The sequence below is a fragment of the Lepidochelys kempii genome, chromosome 21 (assembly GCF_965140285.1).
Source record: "Lepidochelys kempii isolate rLepKem1 chromosome 21, rLepKem1.hap1, whole genome shotgun sequence".
NCBI classification, from domain to species: Eukaryota; Metazoa; Chordata; order Testudines; family Cheloniidae; genus Lepidochelys; species Lepidochelys kempii.
The window spans coordinates 9,546,683-9,571,914 of NC_136400.1; the positions used below are offsets into that span (position 1 = coordinate 9,546,683).

Below are 25,232 nucleotides of genomic sequence, written 5' to 3' on the forward strand. Positions count from 1 at the left end.
TTTCACTTTGAGTCGTAACTGTTTAAGTCGCTGTACTCAGGCTATTTGCAAAGTTCCTCATTCTTGCCAGCCCTAGTGAAATACCCCTTCACTTTAGCCAAGTGTCTGAGTGGTTATTGAGTCCTTCAGTGCTTGCCTCTGAGTTGCGGTACACCTGGCACACTATTCATACCTTAGAGGGTGGGTGTGCCACAACACTGTGCAGCTATAACAATTACTCTGGTGTCAGTGGTGGGATTGCAACAATTACTCTGGTGTCAGCGGTGGGATTGCAACTGGCAAATTTGGCTGGCAAAGTTTAGCGGGTCGGTGCTGTAGGAATGAGGTGCCAAAGGGCTGCTTGGTGGATGGAAATGAACAATTCTGATGACGAAAGTGTTCCCCTGCGCTCTGAGAGTAGAAATAGGCAGGGAGGTGCAGGCAGAAAGATGCAGCAACCCATCTTCATGTCCAAAGCCACTAACCAGCAGGTCTAAAACAAGAAGGGATGGCTAACAATGATTTCAGTCCCAAATACTACATCACGCGAAAGATCAGTGGACATCCATATAGAATTCTGGTAGACTGTGAGGCACAGGTTTCCACTGCACAGTCACAATTGTGGGAAACAGCCACCCAGGGAGACCAGAAGAAGTTGAGACCTTTCAATGGGGTGGTTCAGGCTGCAGACTAAACTTGTCTCCAGGTGATGGGAATACAGCAAACCACTATAACTCTAGCCACCCTCCGTCTAAGCTGTGAAGTCCTAGTAGTAGAAGAAGCCTAACAGGAAACCCGAATTGGGACTGATTTCCTCAGACTGTAGGACGTCTACCTCAGTTTCAAAAGAGGCCTTTTTATCGTCAACAAGAGACAGCATGCCACAGCACCTGGTGGGGGTGAAGCAGACCTTGGGATGTCACCGTGGAGAGGAATGTGACGCTACCAGCAGGGAGTGAGATGGGAGAAGGGGACTGACAGAAGGTCTAGTAGGCATGCGGGGACCCCCACCAGTAGGTCGACATGAATTCCTGGTGGACCACAAGATCAGAGGCAATAGAAAAGGAAGGAAGGGATAGCTCATCCAAAAGGTACGGGCTTCCCTAGGGCTCTAGCTGGTAACTCAGGCTACGTCCATGCTATGAGCAAGAAGCATGATTCCCCTGCTCGTGTACACATACCCACGCTACCTCAGTGTGAGCTAGTGCAAATAGAAATGGCAGCGTAGCCGCGGTAACCCCGGTGGGGGCAGCGAAGGCAAAGCTGAGCCCTGTCAGGTACATACCCACTCATGCCTGGTGGGTTTGTACTCCGCACGACTCAGACATGCCTCTGCTGCAGCCACCCATGCTACCAGAGCTACATGCTACTTATACTCGTGCTAGCTGGATGAGCACTAGTGCGAGCAAGTGTAGACAAGCAGGAGAATCACACCCTTAGCTCGTAGTGTGGATACAACCTCCCATTCTATCACATCATCTCACACCATGAAACAGAGGAACAATTCTTGTTTTCCGTGATACTATGGCAGCCCAGGGATCGAATTCCAAGGCACACTGCCACTGCAGGACTTAACCTGTTTTCTTTAACCCCAGAAGAAGGAGATGCAGAACGATGTGTTACCTGAACTCCCCTTTCAGTAGCAGCCCCTGGGATCTCAGCTGGGCTTTCTCCACCCTCAGCAGTTTGACATCTAATAAGCGAGTGGTTCAGCTTTTGTGGATCCTGGCCACAGCTGGGGAAGAAGCAACACACGGCTTCATAGCTCTGTGCAAGGACTGCCCTCCCCGCGTGCATACAACGGGCACTCAGGATTTCCATTAAATTATTGCTGGCAGCACTACACTGTACTGTCTACAGATGGTCTCAGTATGCCATGTGTTATAGAATTCATTGATTCATGGATTCCAAGGCCAGAAGGGACCATTGTGATCATCTCGTCTGACCTCCTGCAGAGCACAGGCCAGAGACCTGCCCCAGAATAATTCCAAGAGCAGATCATTCAGAAAAACATCCAATCTCTATTTAAAAATGGCCAGTGATAGAGAATTCACCATGAGCCTTGGTGCTTTGTTCCAACAGTTAATCATCCTCGCTGTTAAAAAAGTTACCCCTTATTTCCAAATAATAATAATAATGCTAGAGGCTGCAACAACTTGACCTGTTCAATGGAAAATAATATGTCATGAAACATCAAGCATTGATTTGATTTCTCCTTCCTAGGCACTGGTGGAAATAGCCATCCTTCACAATCCATGGAATAGCTTCTTCCCCTTTGTCACACAGGTAGCTGAACAAAACGAGCACACAGTCAACCCCATGAAAGGGGAATCATTGACCGTGCCCATGGGTCATGGGGCCCTCCCTTCTGGACTCACCTAGCTCTGTTGTTCCAATCCAAACCCCAACTGCCTTAGTATTAGAGCTGCTCATATTTTTTTCCCAGTGGAACAGTTTTCCATAAAAAACGCTGATTCCACAGAATCAGAATGTTGCGTGGGACCATGCCAATTCCACTGGAAAGAACTGAAAGTAGCTGCTGGCCAAGTCTATTCATAACGGCCTCCCCGTAAGCTGAGACCCAGCAATGTCCGGCATATCCACTGCCATTTTACACACACACACACACACCTTTTACATGCTCATGTCAGGAAGCTTTGGGGATGAGGCAGGGGCACAGCTAAAACTTCAGCATCTTCTATAGAGACAGATGTCAAGCGTCACCTGCTCCCAGCCTGTTAGTAAAGCGGGGAGGGGCTGTCTGTGTTGGGTTCACGAGAGCAGGCAAGGTATGGCGGGAGTGTGGAATCCAGCCTTCTGTTCTTCCCACACCTTGACCGACCTCAGGACTGTGTCACATTAGAGCTTCCCGTGCTGCCCTCTACTCCCCAGCTGATGGGTGGGTTCCAAAATGGATTGTCCTGTTTTTCCAGAAATTCCACAATGGCCACGTTTCATACCGATGCGACACAAAATGTCAACAACCCAGAAATTCCCTTTCCCTGCCAGCTCTTTAGCATCTGTTCACTGCAAATCCTAGTGAAAAGCATCCACCTCAAAAACACTTTAAGACCTGCACCAACTTCCTCAGACAGCATCAGCCAGGAGAGGATGCGCTAGGATCTGTACAAAACAGAACACAAAAGACATTCCCTGCCCCAAAGAGTTCACAGTTGGGCTTCAGAGAGTGGTTTGTTTTCACAGGGCCACAGAGAGACGTTCAGGACCTTACTCCCTACGTCAAATGGCACAGACAGGGTTTAGCATTCAAGGAAGTAAAGTGATGAGAAAAAGCCACCGAGGTGTGAGAGCTATCCCAGGCCCTGGTCTGATGGCCCGTTGTGTGACAGGGTGGGACTCACCACTCTGGCAACTCCTGCTGGCTGTCATAGGAATTAGCTCTACTCCCCAGGGCGCTCTTCTGTTGGTGCCTCACCAGGACCGATGCCACACCCAGGACTGCGGCCTCCTCTTCAGTGACACTGCCTTCCAGCTGTGCCACACTCTGTGTTTCCTGCTTCCGGGGGACCTGCAATCTCTGTCCAGCCACTTCCCTGAGTGGCAACTGCAGTTCATTGTCCCAGGGCCACTTCCCATGCAGCTCCAGGACCCTGTTCTGCCCTTACCTCAGGGCCTCAGCCTGCAGGCCCTAGCAGCCAGCCAGGACCTCTCTCCAGCTCCGCCAGTCTCGGCTTGCGGCACTGCGTTGTCCCAAGTGTTGGTGCTCCTTCTTCCTTCAAGGAGCCTGGTCTTCTCCCCTCAAGCTCCAGTCAGCTACCGGACTCTGCTCTGCCCTGCGGCCCTTCTTATATGAGCCTGCTGGGCCATGATTGGCTGCTCCTCTCAGCCCCTTTCTAATTCGCTGCCTCTGGCGCAGCCTCCCTAGGGCTGCTTTTAACCCCTTTCTGCCAGTGAGGGGCAGCCGCCCCATCACACCTTGTAGTTTGCTTTTTAGTGTATCAACTAATATTTAGGTGAAACTGATTGTACTGATTTTAATTTAGTCTCAAGAGAAAAAAATTGTAAAAGGTGCCTTAATCTCTAATGCTGAAGCACCATTACTAGTTCTTGATTCCAGACTTCACAACTGCACCCATTTTTAAAGCTCTGACATCTAAAGTCTAGTACCTCGTTGTTTTTATTTGATTCTTTATATTCCACCCTTGACTGTAAATAGGAAAAACTGCTAGACTTTTGAGTAACTCGGTAGCTTTAACTAGAAGAGTCCTTATACTAGACAGTTTACCTCGGGTTTTAGTACCAGTATTGTTAGAAAAAAAATCCTTTAAAACTTTAGCCTTTGACGAACCACTGTAGGCTTTAGCTTCATTTTGAATGCACGGAAAATAGGGCCAGACCCATGTCTGTTTATAGAGCTTCTAGCCCAATGGGGTCTTGAACCTTACCAAGGCCTCTAGTGGAGACAAGTCTTCCCATATATCAACTAAATTGTATAATTTATGCTCTGAAGCAGCATTTTTGGTAAGGACACTATAATATACTAAAAACTGGATGCTGTTATCTCATTCATCGTTGAAATCGCAGGAGAAATGTATATAGTAGCAGAGCAATCTATTCCCCCAGCTACTGGAGCAGGGCTTCATGTACTTCTAAAGTCACAGAAATCATCCTTGTGACCATCACCTCCTGTCAGTGCCTGGCCTCCTCACAGTAGCTGGTAAATCTGCTTTCATCGAGGAGAGGAAGTGCAGCATAAGTGAGAAGAAGAGCTGGTTGAAAATTCTCCATCAAAACTTAGTTCAGACAGAAAATACTTTTTCAATTAAAGGTTCTCTACATTTTGGATTCAGTCTTTCATGAATTCTTTCTACTAGCAATGGCGGTTTGCATGGTACAAGCTATTAGTGATGGGCCAAAAACACCCATGTGAACACACACCTGCCCTGAGATTCTGAGGTGGGGCAGGAAACACTGGGTCCTAGCTCCAAGCAACCTGCGTTAACTCCTTTTAGGGCTTTATCTTTGGCTTACATGATTTTTTTTAACCTTAAATCCCATTTGAAGTATCTGAGTTTATCTGTTCTGGATGGTAAAGGATGAAGGAAATACTCTAATTTTGTATTCAGTCCCAATATGTCTTTTGAAACCCTCTTCATCCTTGTGAGCTGATTGCTTCTCTCCCTTTCCTTATTTCCTTACCAGCTCCCTCGACTCGAGATCTACTTTCCTTTGGTTGGGAGTTGGCTTCCTGATCAACAAGACCCTGTAAGCTGTGATAATAACTCTCCTAGTGAGAAGAAGAAACCACCTTGGAGGAAGCAGCCAGACACCAATAAATCTTGAATTCATGGTGCGAAAAGACAGCTTGTCTCTTAAAACCAAACTATCCGTCATATGGGCCCACTAGGAAGCAGGGAATTTCTCACAGGACTTTGATTATGCTGCCAGATAGGGAACCAGGGAAGCTCCATTCGTGATAGCTTATAAGGCCCAGACTTTTTATCACCACGTCATCTAGTCCTGCTGAAAGCAGGGCTAGACAACACAATGGGGAAAGGCCCCACTACAGCTTCTCTTCTGGCTAGCACCACAGCAGCTCCATCAGTGGTGAATTACAAGTCCCATTTCTGCCAATGTAGATATAGCCCATGCCAACTGACTTGGATTCCGGTAGCAAAGTCCTGCTCATGACATGAAATCCAGGAGATCAGAGCATTTGGTCAGCTTCCTAAGCCAGGACTCACTAGAAAAAAGTGGACTCTAGACCAAACTCAAGGGATCAAGAGTGCTAGAAAGGAACAATATCTCATCAAAAAGCTGAAGGAGATTGTTGGTAACTTAGAGTGAAGTTTTCAAAACTTAGGTTTCTAAGTCCCATTTTCAAAAACTGACTTACATTCTTAGGCACCTAAGTCCCATTGACTTTTGAGAAGATGTACGCTCCTAAGGCCCAAGTCAGTTTTGAGACTAGAACTTAGAACTTTTGAAAATTTTACCCTTGGAATTTTATTCTCTCTCTCTGAGACCCTGGAAAACTGCTTCTCCTCTTCGATGTGCAGTCACCAGAATAGATCCGATTAAGAGGCTCAAATTAGAACTCAGCGGACCTTGAAATAGAAAGACATAATTTTCCTGCTAGTGGTATAGCTGGTCAAAAACGGCCCATTTTTCAACCAAGTTTTGTCTTTCTCGTGAGAAAAGAAAAAAAGACATTTTCCATATTTTTCAACCAGCCCGATTTCCAGTCCCAAGGCACATTACCTCCAGAGAGCATGAAGGTAGCCCAACCTCACACCATTCCATGTTCATGATGTTCAGCACTTAGAGCACCCTGCCTCCAGGGCTAAGTCTGGAATCCAGGCAGACTGTGTTTCTCTCGAGAAGCAAGAGGCCTCTCCTATAGCCCAAAACACTTGATTTTAAAAGGCCCTGCACTTCCTTCAGGCCCACCTGACCTCCCATGGGCATGACAGTTTGTGCAATCCCTTTGGGTGTGGCAGGTTCTTTTCCTCCTTCAAGGAAGTTAAGAACATAAGAACGGCCATACTGGGTCAGACCAATGGTCCATGTAGCCCAGTATCCTGTTTTCCGACAGAGGCCAGTGCCAGATGCTTCTAAGGAACTTATTGGATTGATCCATCTTCGGTAATTTTAAGTGATTAGGTATCATCTGCAAGTTTATTAACCCTTTCCTCCCCTTGTTGAGACAGGCTACATCCACCTCACTGCAGATAAGATTCTTTCAAAGAAAACTGTTCTTTTCTTTCAGGGCAACGGGGCAGCTGAAGCAAGCACTGGAGACCGGTCTGAGGGGGTGAGGAGCTGATACAAATCTCCTCTGTACTTGAAGCATCTCTGTACTTGAACTTGACAATGTCATCCCTGCCAAGGCTCTGAGCAGAAGCGGGTGCCCATTTCACACATTGTATCCAAGCTTCGTCCCTAAATAGACCACCCCTTCTCTACACTGCGTACCGCAGACTTCATACACAATAGCATGGAGAGAGGATGCAGAAAGATGTAGCTCCTTACCTAGGCTCCCCTTCCAGTTGCAGACCCTGGGATGTGAGCTGGGCTCTCTTCCCCCTCAGCAGTTTTACATCTAATAATGCAGTGGGTCTGTTTCAGTGGTTCCCTGATATCCAGGAGGAAGAAGCAATCCACCACTTTCTTTCTGAGCTGCTCTTCCAGCGGGGTGGGAACGCCCTCCCCACCTGCACACACTTTGACAATATTGAGTCGCTTTGCGAAATCTGGCTAGGTACAAATTATGGATTCCAGTTTGATTTTATGAACGGTCTGTATCCTTATGTCTTATGACTGCCTTTGACTGTGTTCTGCCTCATGCTCCTTGTGCTAAGAGGAGAGAGGCACCGGCATGTCCATGGACAGGCTGATTATTATAGACTAGCAGCATGAGAACAGACCTTACTCGGGGAGACAACAGGAGTAACTGCATCATAGATCAAGCTCGCTTTCTACAATTTCTCTGCATGGGCACTAGGGGCCTGAAGGAATGGAATTTTCCCAGAAGCAAAACAGAGAGATCCAGTGTTAGCACGGGGTCTTAAAAACTACAGCAGCTTAGAGATTCAGGAGGGACTCAAAGGAAGCTTGGGCAGCAGAGAATAACAGAGGGGCATGCTTTCATAGCTGGGGGGGCAGTGTTCTGTTGAACTGTGGGACCAGCTGAGGAAGAAGGAAGCTGGCTGAAGAGGAGAGAGAGATTGTGATTCAGAGGAGAAGCCACATGCAGGAGAGGGGATCCTGGACTCATAGCGGGCTCCGACCTAAGCCCAAAGAACGTTCAAGAAAGGTTAGCAATTTGAAGCAGGGAAATGCACACAGATGTCATTGTTTGGACTATATCTCTATATGTCTTGAGAAATCTAAAGACATAGAGTGCTTGTTTTGGAAACTTTTGCAAAGTCAGTGTGTTATGTGCTTCTTCTGTCACATGTCGCAAGAGAGGTAACCTGTAACCCAGAGCACCCACAAAGCTGGAGCTCTTGGAAACGGTGAGCTTAAACTACTGGAATGGTCGTGGGGTCCTGGAGGTGTAGAGCAGCTGGACCACGAGCTCCCATTTCCATGAAGAGTGCATGAGAGGCCAAGGACAGAGACAGTGCTGGGGCCTACTCAGCCTTGGAAAGCTTAAAACACATGGCTCTAGTGTGATGGACCCATGCACAGTAGCCTGGTGAGTGTCCAGCAGGGAGAGCTTTAGGGGGCTGTGACAAATATCCACAGAGGCTCTCTGCTACACTGGCTGCAGACGGGCCCAGTTTCCCTGGGTTGCCAACAGTCCCATATCTTTAGAGATGTCCCTTATTTAAATAAATATTGCCTGTCCCAAACAAAATCAGTACTGAGGGCCTTTTATCATCCGTTTCAATGTAGAGTGTTTCCGGAGGAGTCCAGAGCATGGCTCTGGCTGCCAGTCAACTCAAATGTGGCCAGGCCTCCCCTTTGACATGCACGGAGGGGCAGCCAGGTCAAATTTGAGCAGCACTGCCAAGAAACTGCTCCTCTATTTTTTAAATACAATGTTGGCAACCCTACTGTTACTCCATGAGCTGTACAATTCTGAAGGCTGTAACGACTCTCTTTAACTGAAAATACAACGTATGAACACTGAATGGTGTGAGTTTGATTTCTCCATGCCAGGCTCCTATGGAAATATCTGTCCCATTGGTCCTGGCCCTGGCTCTTTTCGATTCCATGGAATGGATCATTGGGAGCAACCTGGGGGCTAGTTTGATTGTTATAAGGCCTGGAACTTATATAGTGCCTCCTATGGGATCTCAAAACAGATGCAGGACTGGCTCTCTTTTCTCCTCTGCAATGTTGGGTTGATACTTCCTCTGCAACACAAGTCCTGCACTCACTGCCTGCAAAGCTCTTTGAGATCCACACACAACGGTGCTAGGGAAGTGAAAGATATTAATAATTCACCCTCTCCACTGCCTGCTCCATATCAACCCGATGGCAGAACCAGAAGGAGCTTTTGGGGGCAAATTCACACCACAGTGAATTCAGAGTAGATCAGTGGCAGTCAGTGGGGTTACACCAGGGTAGATGAGAGTAGAATCTGGCTCAATGGCTGACTCAGGTGTACCGTGACCAAAAGTATTTATCAAACTGTTTAATGTCCAATGAGGTTGTTGGATCTCAGTCAAGTTCCCAGAAGGCAGGAGCCCAAACACTGCCCACATCCGAAAATCACCATCAGAGTGAAGAGTAGATGGCAATCCCAGCAGAGTTGCTAAGGACAGAGATGGTCATGGGTACAGACTCTTCTCTCAACAGCTAGACACGGTCCCTACCATTCAGATTAAAGGCATGCTGGCAAGGGGTGGAATGAGAAAACCTTACACTGCTGCTCTTCATGCTGCTTCTGCATGGGAGATATACAAAGGGTGCATTTTCCCCCTGAAATAATGTATAAAGTGCCCTTCTCCAAAGCAACATCTGGGTCCATTACGTGGAATATCAAGGTTGGAGGGCCCCTCAGCATGAACTCTCACCTTCCAGTGCACAGGTGAGAACAAGGAGCTATGGAGTTATAAATGGAATGGAAAAGCTTTGCACATTCTCAGAGGAACTCAGAGTGGCCTCCTCCATGGGAGAACTGCACAAACAAGACCAAGCAACGAGAAGACTCTGCCCTTGGCCAGATCCAGATAAGGCTTATCTGCCCTCAAAAATTACTTCCTGCTGGAAAACATCTTAACTAACATGATTTATCATTCAGTGTAGTGATGGACTGTTGGGTTTAACATAGCCTCATCTGGTCATGGTTAATCATTGAGTGGATCAGAGGGCTAACTGCAATTTGCTGACACAGTGTTAAACAGGACAGCCCTTGGCTAAGGCTGATGTTAGTTCTAAAATGGAAGAATCATACGAGGCCAATCTGGCTCCATCAGGAGCCCTTTAATGACCTGAAAATATAAAAGGAATCCTACAAAAAGTGGAAATATGGTCAAATTGATAAAGAGGAATGCAAAGAAACAGCATAAGTATGTAGGGACAAAATCAGAAAGGCTAAGGGACAAAATGAATTACACCCAGCAAGTGACATAAACGGCAATAAGATGTTCTTTAAATACATTAGGAGCAAGAGAAAGACCAAGAAAAGTGTAGGTCCTCTACTTAGCGGGGAAGGAGTGCTAACAAATGATGACATCAACAAAGCTGAGCTGCTTAGTGCCTAGTTTGCTTCAGTATTCACGAAAAAGGTTAATGACCACCAGATATTCAACATAATTAATATTGACAACTAAGGGAAGGAACACAAGCCAAAATAGGTAAAGACCAGGTTAAAGAATATTTAAATAAGTTAGATGTATTCAAATCAGCAGGGCTTGCTGAAATTCCTCCTTGGACACTTAAGGAACTAGCTGAAGCAATCTCCGAGCTGGTTGCAATTATCTTTGAGAACTCCTGGAGGACAGGAGAGGTCCCAGAGGACATAGTACCGATCTATAAAAAGAGGAACAAGGAGGAACCAGAGAATTACAGACTAGTCAGCCTAACTTTGATACCTGGAAAGATACTAGACCAAATTATTAAACAAACATTTTGTAAGCTCCTGGAGGATAATAGGGTAATAAGGAGTAGTCAGCATGGATTTGTCAAGAATAAACCATGCCAAACCAACCTAATATCCTTCTTTGATAGTATTACTGAGCTAGTGAATAGGGGGAAGCAGTGGACGTGATGTACCTTGATTTTTTAAGGCTTTTGACACATTTCCACATGACATTCTCCTAAGCAAACTAGGGAAATGTAGTCTAGTTGAATTCACTATGAGCTGGGTCCACAACTGGTTGAAAGATCGTACTCGCAGAGCAGTTATCAACAGTTTGCTGTCAAATTAGAAGGGCATATTTAGTGGGTTCCTGCAGGGGTCATTCCTGGATCCAATACTATTCAATATTTTCATTAATGACTTGGATAATGGAATGGCGAGTATGCTTATAAAATCTGCAGATTACACCAAACTGGGAGGGTTTGCAAACACTTTGGAGGACAGGGTTAAAATTCAAAGTTGGTCTGAATCCAACAAGATGAAATTCAATAAGGGCAAGTGCAAAGTATTTCACTTAGGAAGGAAAAATCAAATGCACAACTACGGGGAATAACTGGCACGGTAGTAGTACTGCTGAAAAGGATCTGGGGGTTACAGTGGACCACAGACTAAATAGGAGTCATCAGTGTGATGCAGCTGCAAAACAGGCTAATATGATTCTGGGGTGTATTAACAGGAGTGTCATATGGAAGACACAGGATGGAATTGTCCAGTTCTACTTGGCACTGGTGAGGCCCCAGCTGGAGTACTCGCTCCAGTTCTGTGCACTACAATTTGGGAAGGATGTGGACAAACTGGGAAGAGTCCAGAGGAGAGCAACAAAAATTATCAAAGGTTTAGAAAACCTGATCTGTGAGGAAATGTTGAAAAACCTGGGCATGTTTAGGCTTGAGAACAGAAGACTGTGGGGTGCGCTGATAACAGTCTTCCAATATCTGAAGAGCTGTTACAAAGAGGACAGTGATCAATTGCTCTCCGTGCCCACTGAAGGTAGCTCAAGAAGTAACGGGCATAATCTTAGGCCAGGGACATTTAGAAAGTTTTTCCTAGTACTTAACCTAACTCTAAGGATAGTTAAGCTCTGGAACAGGCTTCCAAGGGAGGTAGTGGAATCCCCGTCACTGGAGGGTTTTAAGAACAGGCTGAACAAACACCTGTCAGGGATGGTCTAGGTTTACTTGGTCCTGCCACAGTGCAGGGGGCTGGACTTGATGACTTCTCAAGGTCCCTTCCAGCCCTACATTTCTGGGATTCTATCATGCAGTTTGCCAGCAGAGATGAGGCATAGTAGCAAAAACAAACGAACTGGTCTCCACTGCCCTGGTGGAACCTGAGTCAAAAGATGATCCTCAGTTCTTGATCACATGAGCTGTGGGAAAGGGGAACAAGATGGTCTTTCAGGCTCCAATCATACCACAAAGCAAAAAGGGGTGCATTTTAATGCACCACATTTCCATGCTCAGGAAACCTGTCTCTTAAAATATGCCCCTTTTTTCTTTGGGGTTTGATTTGAGCCTGAGACACCAGCTCGTTCCCGCTTTCCCACACAGGGAACTTAACAAAATGATCATTTAGCCCAGTCTGTGAAAGATCAGACAGTGACTGTGCCCAGGAGGGATGTGGAAACCATTCCCCCTCCCCCCAAACTCTTTTGTTGCCATCCACTTCCCTAAATACACAATTAAATTATCTTAATATGTTTCATTGCAAAACATGGTGAATAATTTCCGTGCTAAGGCAAGACCTCAGCCACTTCCTCCTGCAGCTTCAGTGTCGATAGGAGAGAGCTCAGAGAGAAGACCATTTCACGTTCCAGAGTACATTCCAGCAATGCCCCTTCTGTGGGCTTGAAGACAGGCATGGAGCTGAGATTCCTGCTGCTGCTGCTGCTGCTGCTCTGCATCTCAGGTAAGTGGAAGAGTGAAGTGATACTTGGGAAGTTACATGGACAGTCCATGTCAGGGGCAGGTGGGATCTGGGGCTATATTTTCCCTGCTCGGGAATCAAGCCTCGATCTTCTGAATCTCTGGACACTTGCATAATATAAATATGAAATAACAGCTACAAGAATTCTCCCCAAGTGTAGGTCTAGTTTTAACCACGACTCAGGCAATTCCTTTTCTTTTGGGTACTTGTTTCCGGCTCAGTACAGAGTTCCCCCTTCTCTCTGATTAAAACAAACATTATCTCACACACCCGTCCAGAAAACGGCACAGCAGCCATAGGAACTCAGCTGTAACTATTTAGGAACCAATTCTGATCTCCCATCTGCATAATTATTTTGACATCAAGGGATTGACTTCAGTTTTATGCCAGAGAGAGAGGGAGCAGAAATAAACCTTCACTGCCTCAGGCAGTTCCCAGGCACCGTGACACAAGCAGGGCCAGATTTTCAAAGAGTGCTGAGCATCCACCAGTAGCACTGTTCAAAAATTTTCTATCAGCACTGTTTTTGATGGGAAATTGGGTTTTCAACTAAAAAAAGTGTTTGCTCTTCATGGAAATTTCAACTTTGCACACACACACACACACACACACACACACAAACTCCCAAAACCCAAATATTTTCCAGCCAATAACCAGCACTTTTGGGTTTTCAATTTGATAAAACGTCAATATTTTCCACAGAAACGTTCCCATTTTCTGAGCAGTGCCACCCAGCAGCTCCATTTGAGAACAACTCGGCGGATATGGGAGGGATGCAGAGTTCTCAGTGGAAGCAGCTGAATGCTGAGCAATTTTGCAAATACGTCCCTCAGTGTTCTAAGAGTCAGACTACAGCCCAGTGAAAAGCACCAAACCCCCATCGTAGGGCACGTCACACCTGCTCAAACAGCTTTCAGATCCTCTGAGCTACCATTTAAAGCCACAGTTTCTCCTTTCCAAACCCGCCTGTTTAACGACTATACTTTCCTAGACATAGCAAATACGGATACTGAACAGAAGCCCGTCTTGAGTACATCACATAGTCACTCTCCACTATTTGCAGGATATGGACCGGATCCTGGGATGAAAGCTCGCTCCTGGCCCCACTTTTTCATTCAACACCTCTACCTAGGGAGCTATCGATACTGGGGATGTGTGTTGTTAAATCAATGTAGCTGCACCAGTGCAAGCCCCCAGTGTAGACATGCATCACAGGGGCGATATCCAGCTATCCTGGTAGATTTCAGAGTAGCAGCCGGGTTAGTCTGTCTTCGCAAAAAGAAAAGGAGGACTTGTGGCACCTTAGAGACTAACCAACTTATTTGAGCATGAGCTTTCGTGAGCTACAGCTCACTTCATCGGATGCATACCGTGGAAACTGTGTATATTAAAGTCTGCTGCAGTTTCCATGGTATACATCCGATGAAGTGAGCTGTAGCTCATGAAAGCTCATGCTCTAATAAATTGGTTAGTCTCTAAGGTGCCACAAGTCCTCTTTTTCTTTATCCTGGTAGAGCTACACTGGCAGCGATGTCCCCTGTGGAGACAGGCCCTAGCTCCATACAGCTCCAATCAATCACCTCAATCCTCTTGTTTCTTAAAGCATTCCGACCTGTGCACCACCACGCAGGGCTCTGCAGACCAGCAGTGGTCCATGGATTGCCCCTGGAGAACTGCTGAGGGCTTCATTTTGGCAGCCATTGCATTGTTCGCTTTGCTGGGGCATTATATCCCTTTCTCTTCCCACCCGTGGTTGTCCTTGTGTATTTAGATTGCTTGTAGGACTGTCAAGCAATTAAACAAATTAATTGTGATTATTCGCACAATTAATCGCACTGTTAAACAATAATAGAACACCATTTATTTAAATACTTTTGGATTTTTCTACATTTTCAAATATATTGATTTCAATTACAACACCGAATACAAAGTGTACAGTGCTCTGTAACAAAAAACCCTACATTCGTAAGTGACATTTTCACAATAAAGAGATTGCACTTCAGTACTTGTATGAGGTGAATTGAAAAATACTATTTCTTTTGTTTATCATTTTTACGGTGCAAATATTTGTAATCAAAACTAATAATATAAAGAGAGCACTCTATACTTTGTATTCTGTGTTGTAATTGAAATAAATATATTTGAAAATGTAGAAGAACATCCAAAAATATTTAATAAATGTCAGTTGGTATTCTATTGTTTAACAGTGTGATTAAAACTGCGATTAATAGTGATTAACATTTTGAGTTAATTGCGTGAGTTAACTGCTATTAATCGACAGCCCTAATTGTATGCTCTTTGGAGCAGGGACTGTCTCTGCGTGACAGGGTGGAATGACCAGGAAATAGCTAAGGGCTGTCCCACAGGGGCCAGCCAACTCCTGAGCACCCTTTCATGGCCAAAGCTTGCTGTTCAGGGGCCTGCCTCAGTTTCCCCTTTCAAGGGACTTCTTCAATAAACTCCACACTGGCTTTAATGAATCCAAGGAGAACAGCCCTACTTAGAGTTTTATTAACACAAAAAGCCCTTCCCGCTGCAACAAGCTAGACACAGCCCCAAACTCTGCTTGTGTCTCAGGCTCTTCCCAATGCTTCCTAGCTGGAGTCACTCTCTTGGTCTCAGGATCTTCCCTGCAGAAGCCTTTCTCACACCCTGCCACCTCTCTACAACTTCCTATCATCCCCTCTCTGCAGAGTCCTGCTGATCTTTATAGATCAAAAAAATCAATGGTTTGGGCTGTTCCCTTTGCACTTGATCATTCCAAAGTCTTGCAGAGCGAGGGAAGCTACGGATCCTCCACACCCAGCAGGTTCTACTACTTAACCCTCATTCCCCCTCCCCCGCCACTCCCCCAGGTGTGGCAGGTGGGGCTAACTGGACAGGCTGGCCAACTCCAGGCCTCTGGCCCTTAAAGGATCAGACCATGCCATAATGGGCTGCTTGTCCCCTGATTCAGCAGGGTTTTAAAGGGGGGAGTGTCCTTTTACAAGGGCAGAGGGGAAGTTCTCTGGGTCTTGCAACCCATTTGCCAGAGGGGGATATTTTGTGTTATCTTGTGAGAGTCCTAAGGAAAGGGTCTAAAAAGAGACTTGAGTGTGGCACCCAAGTCTTCCTGGGCAGTTGCAGAGTGCCTAGTACAATTAGGCCCCATTCTTGCATGGCCTTTCTGCATTACTGAAATAAATAGTATTTATAAGGATGAACAGAATAAAGGGATGAGCAGAAACTTTCTGGCTAGTTTCATTTTTCTCCAGTTGTGGAGCCGTAGGCTTCACCCATCTAGAGATGTGTCCTAAATAAGATATTGAAAAGATCTACTGGAACATCCAAACCATCTCCGTGTTAGTGCAGAGAACTACCCAGCTCAAAGATCTGTGCTCAGCTGTCCAGCTCCTTAGTTGAGGAGAGATTTTTAAAAAACAGGCCTGATTCTGCTTTCACTTATACCAGGGTAAATCAAGTGTATGACATATCTTCTATGAGATCGGAATAGCTAATGTGACTTACCACTATTATTATGTCTGATGCTGCAATGAATTCAAATTTGGGCTGGTTTATTGCCAGCTACCTACATGTAAATAGGCGGAGATGACACAGGGACTTTAAACCACCAGAGAGATTGAAATGCTGCAAATAAACAAAGAACATGAGAATACACACTTAGAAAATGGACCGTGTGCAGGGGACAGTGCAGGATATGTTGCTGTCTTTGAATGTGCTCCAGGCAGGTGTTAGGAGCAGGGCTGCATAAACTCTCCTGTGAGCCTGGAGCTATTAGATTTTGTGGGGCCCCTGTATACAAGTCTTGTTGCTAATTTAAAAGAAAATGATCACAGTTATGGCATCGAGGCTATTAACACTATACTAAACTTGCCTTTTAAGTAACATACAGCCATTCTGTGGTTACATTTCAGTCTTAAAACATGTCAAATATAGTTACATTAATTGAAAATAGCCTACTTCTTACCTTAGAACAGCTGTTATATTAGTTTCTTTCTGGGAGGGAGTTTGGGTGCAGGAGGAGGCTCCATGCTGGGGCAGAGTGTTGGGGTGAAGGAGAGGGTGCGGGGTGTGGGCTCTGGGAGGAAGTTTGGTGCAGGAGGAGATTCTGACGTGAGGCAGAGGGTTGTGGTGCAGGAGAGGGTGAGCGGTGCGGGCTCTGGGAGGGAGTTTGGTGCAGGAGGGGATTCTGACCCAGGGTAGGGGGTTGGGGTGCAGGAGGGGGTGTGAGGTGCAGGCTCCGTCAGGGAGGCTCTTACCACAGGTGGCTCACGGCCAGCGGCAAACCAGGGCTCAGGCAGGCTGCCTGCCTGCCTGCCATAGCCCCACGCCACTCCCAGAAGTGACCAGCTGCTGGTACATCTCTGTGCACCCCCGTGGGGAGGAGGACAGCATGTCTCCATGCACTGCCCGCACCTGCAAGGGCTGCCCCCACAACTCCCATTGGCCGGGGCCCTGGGCTGCAGCCCCTAGAGCCCCTGCATTAATCCGGCCCTGGATAGGAGAATGATTTGTAATTGCTGCTTTTACTGATTCATCTCCATTCTTCCCAGCCTCTAGTTCTTGGGCTGCGTTTCGTCCAAGCACTGGAGTGCAGGACAGTCGGGGGGCAGCTGGCAGCCCTTCTCCAGCCCAGCTCTAATTGAGCAGGTCTGGTGTCTTCCAGGATTCCAGGAACAAGAGTTTGACGCAGTGGAGAGCAGAATGGAGGGGCAGCGTCTCGTTGTTAAGTGTCTTTACAGTTCCACGGATTATAGTGCAACACTGAAAACCTGGTGCCGGCTGAGAGACGAGAAATGCTCTCCCTTAGTTAGCACCTCTTACCCATCATCACGTAGACACCCAACCAAGTTTACCTTTGGAAGAGCCACAATAGAGGATGACACCCATAATGGGATTGTAACCATCACCATGGAGAAGCTACAGGTGCAGGACTCCGGAGCGTACTGGTGTGCGCGCTTTGAGCCGCCCAATATAGTGTATCGACTAACAGCAATTAAACTGGATGTTTCCAAGGGTGAGTTCATTTCCTTTCAGGAGAACTGTCTTTTCCACTGACTATAATCCCAATTCCTTCCCCCACTTTATCATCTCTCCCCTGCCTGTATAGATTCCTCCTGCATGGCCCCAGAATCTGTCACCCTCCACAAACCCTTGTCTCCTCTCTCCTGTCTCACACTGGGAACTGCTTGGAATCACCATTTTAAAGTGCTCAGTCCCAACAATCAGGGCCAGATTTCCAAGAGCTCAGCACCCAGACTGCACCCCATACACTGAGCTCTTTGGAGAACCTGGCCTGGAAAGGATCCGTAGCTTCCCTCGCTCTGCAAGACTTTGGAATGATCAAGTGCAAAGGGAACAGCCCAAACCATTGAGTTTTCTGGCAAACAGGACCAAATACACCAGTTCACATTCACCCCTCCTGTAACACAGCTGAAGCCAGTGAATGGAGCTACACCAAGGAAGAATTTGGCCATTGGGTATATGACCCACTCATGGGAAATGTACATCATCATACCTCTCAACCAGATTGTACTGACCAGGTTTTGTGTTTTCCAGAATTCCAAGAATACGATGCTATGGAGGGGCAGAGTCTCTCTGTCCAGTGTCCATACAACACACAGGATTACAAAGAGGAGAAGAAAGCCTGGTGCCGAAGGACAGTTCAGAATGAGTGTGATGTCTTGGTCAGCACTGATCACGGGTACTTCACATATCAAAACAGGGCTCAGAAAGGCAGAGCCAGGATACATGACGACACCCAGAAAGGGATTGTTACTATCACCATGCAGAAACTGCAGGTAGACGATGCAGGGGTGTACTGGTGTGTGCACTATAAGCCTCCCAGGCTTTACAGAATAATTGAAGTTAAACTGGCTGTTACCAAGGGTGAGTATTTATTGGTAGGGAAAATCTGGGGTTTGGGATTTTTTGGTTTGCAGATTTCAGCCCCCCACCTTCTCCACTCTCTCCTTCCTCTTTCTGATACTGAATCTGTATCACCTCCTCCCAGCTGATTCCGGAATTCTCTCCACTCCCCACAAAACCTTGTCCCTTTATTCATCGCTCACACTAGGAACTGATGTAGAACATCAGCTGGGATAAGGACTTTGGTCATGTGGATATTTCTGTTTTTAATGACCTATTTAAATATTTCAGAGTAACAGCCGGGTTAGGCTGTATCCGCAAAAAGAAAAGGAGGACTTGTGGCCCCTTAGAGACTAACCAATTTATTTGAGCATGAGCTTTCGTGAGCTACAGCTCACTTCATCGGCTGCATCACAAAAGCTCATGCTCAAATAAATTGGTTAGTCTCTAAGGGGCCCCAAGTCCTCCTTTTCTATCTAAATATTTGTTTCTCGTCTCCCCTTTACTTGAGAGCTGGTTCAATCATTTCAATCTAGGTACTTCTATGACCCGCAGACTCATAGTTTTTAAGCACCTGCGTAGCAGCTGAGCATTGGTTTCCAGAGCAGCTAGTGGAGATACTATTCAGTTCAAATTTTGCATTCGGATGGAGGGAAAAAAATATTTTTTTTAAATTCTGACCCACGTTTTAACCAGCTCCAGGTTCTAGTTATTCCCTCAAATTGACTTTTTTTTTTTTTAAATCAGTGAAATTTAACAAATTTGCTATCAGAGCCCAGCAACTTTCTCTGGCCTGTTTCTGAAGATGGCCGTCGAGCAATACAGACGGGTGGGGATAGTCCTGTGCAAGGGAAGCCGTCAGACATTAAGTCCATATCAGAATTAGAGCTGTGCAAAAATTTGAACTTTTGGTTAGCTACAAGTTTCAAAGATTAAAAACATTTCATTTCCAGCAAAACATTTTGTTTCCATTTTGAGATACTTCTTTTTAAATACAGTTTAAAAATAGAATTAAAGGTAATTGAAAAACAAAGGTTTTATTTTGAAGAAAAAAAAGGCATCATAATACATGTGATTGAATACACAGTCTGTGAGCCCTGATACCTCATGGGAGGCCTGAAGTGATGTGTAGTAAGGGCTCTAGAAGCTGTTACTGTATCAATGTTTGGCATGTTTCTAAGGGTTTGTTTCTTTGCTTGGTTTCCTCATTACTGCAGGGAACTGTTACACAGGTGATGCTAATGGCCTACTTCTCACATGCTCCTGGCTGGCTTTGTCTAGGATTGTTACATGCTTCCTGTTACAGGAGAAGCTTTGCAAAACAGAGCAACCTCCCCATCGTACCATGTGCTTCTCAGTAGCAACAGTGCGAAGGCTAGTGTAGACAAGGCTCAAGTGGCCACTCAGCCTTTTAACCATTGCGTATTTTAGCTTGTTCCAAGTAGGTCTGCATGACACAGCGCCTACAGCACGGCCAGCTTGTCTCCACTAGCCCTGCACCAGTGGTAGCCAGCACTGGTTGGAAATGTTACAGGCTAAAGGCTGGAGTAGACAAGGCCTAAGGTGTTGAAACTGTGTTTGTATTTGCAGCTACATCTACCAGTGACGTCCCAGTTACCTCAACCACAGGTCACACCAGCCTAATCTTTAGTGCTGGGGTCAACCCAGCAGACAGCAGGTAAGGATCCAACCCCTTCCTCTAAGACAGCCTCTGTGTTTGCACACCTCCAAAGGGCTGTTAGTGGCTGATCCCACATTCTCATCTTTTCAGAGAGAAAGCAGCAGCCTTTCACAGTGGCACTGAATGTAGCAGGCCTCCTTTAAAAGGTGCCAGATTGGTGCCCTCTTCCCAGCTGCCAACCAGTGTTAAATGGCACATGATAAAATGGGCAGATGATATCCAGGCCCCGTCTCGTTTGAGAATTTACTCGTCTTGTCACTGTGTTATCATTAACCCTTGCAGCTGCTGCTCTTTGGCGCAAGAGAAATGACGTTAGATCTGGATGCATTGAATCCAAACAGTTCCCTGCATCCGCCATTGTAAAAGCAACGTTGCCCCCTTCTCATTCCTGATGCCAGCCAGCGGCCATTGTGCTCAGTGGAAGCTGCAGAAGCCGTATTAAATATTTCCCCAGCGGTGTATCACCTCCTTCTATTTACTGATGTATTCAGTTTAGGTTTGTTTTTCTTTTTGAGGTCTGTGATTTGTATTGTGGTGGCACCATACACCCCGCACCCTGTTGTGCTAGGCACTGTACAAAACAGAACACAAAAAAGACGTTCCCTGTCCCACAGAGCTCACAGTTGGGCTTCAGAGAGTGGTTTGTTTTCACAGGGCCCCAGAGAGACGTTCAGGATCTTACTCCCTACGTCAAATGGCACAGACAGGGTTTAGCATTAAAGGAAGTAACATGATGAGAAAAAGCCACCGAGGTGTGCGAGCTATCCCAGGGCCCGGTCTGACGGTCCGCTGGGTGTGCGCTAAGGGTTTTGGGAAGCATTCCGCCTGTAACACAGACTGCCATTGCTTCCTCAGCTTCTTGAGTGAGAGAACCGTCATCATCGTCAGCGTGGTCCTGGGAGTCCTCTTCATCCTCGTGCTTCTAGGCTTGGTGATATTATGCACCAGACAGTCCAGGCAGCTGAAGACAAGAGGTAAATAGAGAGCCGGATGGGGCCTCACATGGTCTGGCTGTCACAACACTGGGTTCCCTATTTCTCATTTGCTTTAACTTGGAGTGAATTCAACCCCACTGCTTGATTCCCAGTGGGCAGCCCTGGACAAGGTGGAGAGCAGGTACAGCCAGGGAAGCAGCATTGCTGGCTTCCCATCTCCGTCTTCTCCCCGTGTGCCCCTGCGCTAGAGGGAGCACGTTCAGAATTAAGCTGTCTCCATTCCCAGTCAGGGCTTGGCCTCTGTTTATGCTGATTGTTACCTTCCTCCCATCGCATTCAAGCTGACACTACCCTTGGCATTTTCACTTTTGTCTGTAGCTGGTTCCTCTTGCTCATGCCTGTGCACTAGCTCACGGCTGCACATTTGCACATTACAAAGGCCGCATGGGAATGTTTACATGCAGGCAAACTATTTGGACACAAATTTTTTAAAAAAAAACTTCCTAAAAAATGTCCTATTAATAATAATTTGAGCTTAAGAAAACCTAAATTTTGAGCCTGAACTACTTAAGTGTCCTTCAATCTTTGTAAACGTGCTTTGAGGTCCTTGGATAAAAGGACTGTACGTTTGTGCAAAATAGTTTAGTTTTTAAAAGGGTAAAATAGCATTTGTAAGCACACAAGCAACAAGCCAGGTAGTCAAATCTCGTGTGTCAAGGCACAGGCTGACTGCCCCAAGGGTTCAGAAGGCGTTCTTTCCCCTAAATACACATTGCACAACTGGACAGCTGCATCCTGGATTTTAAAAAAATCCTCCAAAGCATCAGACTGCAATCACTGCCACAGAAAATACCAGATTAGAAATAATTTGCCACATGAGATCAGACCCACGTCCCTAAAAACTTCTCACAGGACATTTCATAAACTCAGCCATACTATCATTCCCAGGGCGGAACTGTAAACTGGACACAACCTGCTCCCTGGATTCAGTGTAGTTTGGTCCCCACTATTACAATCTTTGCTACCATTACTACTGGCCAGTCCATTCTGTGGCTTTCACCTACGCTGTAATGACATGAGGAATGCTCAGGATTGAGGGGATCTTGTCTTGTCTTTATGAAAAGGTGATGGACAAGCTGAAGGCATCTATGAAGAACCCAAGGACGCCACAGTGGTAAGTGAAGCTACTGGAAACATAAAAGCAGTCGCGTGGAGGTTCCCAAACTGCAGTCTGTGAAGAACTGGCTGATCATGTGGAGCTTGCTTCTCCTTATTTTCAGCTGCTAAATTGCATTCAAAGAAACTTGAAATACTTTCTTAATAAGAAAAGGAGGACTTGTGGCACCTTAGAGACTAACAGATTTATTTGAGCATAAGCTTTCGTGAGCTACAGCTCACTTAATGTTACTTTTCCACACAGGCAGTTGTTGTAGTTGCCACGAGGCTTTTATGTGATTGCACGTGAACGGGAGGGGTGCTTTGTTTAATTGTGAACAGGAGAAGTGTCAATGAGACAACCTCTGTACTAAAATGTGAGCCGTGCTCTGGCAAAGTTTGGCAACCCCTGCAGTACAGTGTTAAATGCAGTACAAAGAGAAAGAACAGTCTTTTCGCCATCATGGGGCATTTGCTGTAAAGTGGAAAGAGATGGCCCTGTAAGGCAGAGCTGGCAGAGAGGATGTGAGAGTGAAACCGTGCACTGCTGTTTACTTATATAATCATTTTAAATTTCCACTCTCCCTCCACACTGACAAGAGAGCCATGTGAGGATGGAAATACCATTTTGTGAAGGATTTTGAGATTTAAGTTTCACAATGGAACCCAAAAGATTTCAAAATTCTCTATGAATGCAAAAAAAACCCCATTTCTAGTCAACAGAAACATTTCATTCCATTGTCAACTTAAAATTGTGTATTAAAAATACAAAATAAAAAATTCCAAATGAAAAGTCTTTTCAAAAAGAAGATTTGAAACATTTTGTTCTTAAAATGTCAAAATGGGCCGGAGTTTGGAGTTTGTCAAAAAAATAATTTTGGCAAAACAGACATGATTTCACAAAGCTATTCAATTTCAACAGGAACAGCATTTTCCAATGGAAAATTATTCCCTTGAAGTTTTTCCAACCAGCGCTAGCTGACAGTGATACCTGTTTATAATGGGCTTGGAGGCAAAATGTTGGGATGGTGCATATACAAAACAGGAACCCAAGCAGCATCTTGGTTTGCAGTGGTGGGGACTGGAATAGATCGTGCTGGTTTGGAATAGATTGGATCAGACTAGGCAAGAGTGGAATGGAATGAACTAAATAGAACAGACTGGAATGGACTGGATTGAATCAGTAATTATTTGTATTGTGCTTTGTGTTACGTGCTTTGCAGACAAAAGTGCACAGGGCGTCCCTGCTCTGAAGAGTGTGCAGAGAAAGTGGATTGAAAATTGGGTTGACCGAGAATGAATTGGGATTGATTGAAAATGGAGCAGAATGAAAGGCTGGATTGGATTTGACTAGAAAGAACACATAGGAATAGGCTGAAATGGGTCGGGTTTGAATAGAATGAGCTGGACAGCTAAACAGAGACAAGAGGCTACAAAACTCAGGTGTCCTATGATCCATTTGAGTCCTGCTGACTTGCCAGCAATTGGCTGTGGCCCCTGAACTCTTTGCATTCTCTTCACCTTAAAACCCCAAGGTTAACTTTCTCCAGGGGGCTTTGAAACACTGGATGAGTGGGGGAACAGCAATAGGAAATGCTGCTGGAAATGCAGTGAAGCAGAGAGATTCTAGGGGCATTTGAGAGGCAACAGGGTTGGAAGCCAATGTAGAAAGGATGGGGTCATAGTAGGTTTCTGGGAAGGAGATGGGTGAATAAGGCTCACTCTCCTTCCAGCTTCTCCGCAACAGAGAGTAACATGTTAGGTTGGTCTTTTTCTCCCTACCTGAGTAAATCTTGTGCTTTTGGTATCAGCTCTGCTCTCGCTGAGAAGTGTTTTCCTTTTCTGTGCACAGTCTCAGGGCTTCAGCAACATGAATGATCCCAAGGATGACAAACAGGAGATGGCACAAGACCTAAAATATGTCACCTTGGTCTTTAAATCCAGACCCAGTCCCCCGGAATCTGTCTATGCCAACATCACGCCAAGTCAAGCTCTGGAGACACCCCACACCAGGTTCCCCACTGAGCCTGTGGGATATGCCAGCATTTCACTCAAGCCATTAGCATCAGGCGCCAAATCGTGATCTCAAGAACCCTGACTAGCCCAGCTGTGGAACAGAAGAGATTGAGCTGAAACACTGCTGGGGGTGAAGCATGTGTGCATGCTAGAGAAGAAGTCTTTGCTATGTTTATATTTAACATGTATATTTAAAGACCTGCCTCAGATCAGAGGCTTGCAGAGAAATTTATCACAGGCAATTGGACAAAATGCACCTGCTTTTGGAGAAGATCAAGAGAACAAAGGAGAATCCTCGGGGATCAGGCTGGAGGAATATGGCCGGGCAAGACACTTTTTGCATTGTCATCTCAAACTCACTCAAACATTGTATGTGTAAGATTCTGACTCAGGTGTTACAGGGTTCAGCTTCCCCTTGGGAAAGTGAGAGAGAATGAATGGGGGGGGGGGGAATAAATATACTGATTATGTGTGAACTGCATCATGTTTTGCTGCATATACCTCAATACGTTGCTTGAGAGCGTTTGCATGGGGGCAACGTGTTGCACGGCAGACAGGTAAGTATTAATCACCATCATCACCGTTTCTAATCTAGAATGACTATACTGTACGAACCAAGGCCCCAGAACAGACTTGCAGCTGCAAAAATGATATTTTGCATATATAGACACACGTTAGTGCAGAATAGGTCATGCAAACACCTAAGCAGCTCAAGTGCAGCGATCTGCGTGCGTGTGAGGGAGACAGGGACAACAGGATTTTGGAATAAATTAAATGTTTGTTATTTTGGTGAGGCCTCAGATCAGGAGCTTCTATTTAAAATGAACAAATAGAGTGTACAGGCATGTGGGGTCTCAGAGCTGCACGTGTGTTGGGTGCATGTGTCTCTTCCTTTATGGGAGGGGGCACAGGGCTGCCAGGGCTAATGACAGGGGAGAGTCTCGAAAGCTGGATCCTGTGGCGCTCCCAGCTCTAGTACTGAACATGTGCTCAAGTGTTTGTCCACAGGTTCAGGACATACATGCAGTCTCTATGGCCAGCGCACTGAAAACAGTCACCTGCCGCATTCAAAGCGTTTATTGACACTGCTTCCACACGGCTGCATTGGCACAGGCCT

At 45.9% G+C, this 25,232-nt stretch overlaps 1 protein-coding gene across 2 annotated transcripts; it reads left to right on the forward strand.

The window, feature by feature from the left end:
- Window positions 1-12,309: 12,309 nt before the first annotated feature.
- On the forward strand, window positions 12,310-24,560 carry LOC140901357 (CMRF35-like molecule 8). Of its 2 annotated transcripts, XM_073320075.1 has the most exons (7): window positions 12,310-12,442; window positions 17,127-17,477; window positions 18,020-18,349; window positions 19,919-20,006; window positions 20,865-20,983; window positions 22,069-22,118; window positions 23,952-24,560. In XM_073320075.1, exons 1-7 carry the CDS (start codon window positions 12,394-12,396, stop codon window positions 24,180-24,182), a joined length of 1,218 nt encoding a protein of 405 aa, XP_073176176.1. In that variant the 5' UTR covers window positions 12,310-12,393; the 3' UTR covers window positions 24,183-24,560. The 2 variants fall into 2 exon arrangements, with proteins under 2 accessions (XP_073176176.1, XP_073176177.1); XM_073320076.1 differs by lacking the exon at window positions 17,127-17,477.
- The last annotated feature ends 672 nt before the right edge of the window (window positions 24,561-25,232 follow it).

What these genes read in the sequence shown, in the direction of transcription:
- LOC140901357 (XM_073320075.1), top strand. Translation starts at nt 12,394, where the DNA reads ATGGAGCTGAGATTCCTGCTGCTGCTGCTGCTGCTGCTCTGCATCTCA. An exon ending in GCTGCTGCTCTGCATCTCAG is followed by an intron (nt 12,443 to 17,126) that starts GTAAGTGGAAGA and finishes GGTGTCTTCCAG; the next exon opens with GATTCCAGGAACAAGAGTTT. An exon ending in AACCCAAGGACGCCACAGTG is followed by an intron (nt 22,119 to 23,951) that starts GTAAGTGAAGCT and finishes TTCTGTGCACAG; the next exon opens with TCTCAGGGCTTCAGCAACAT.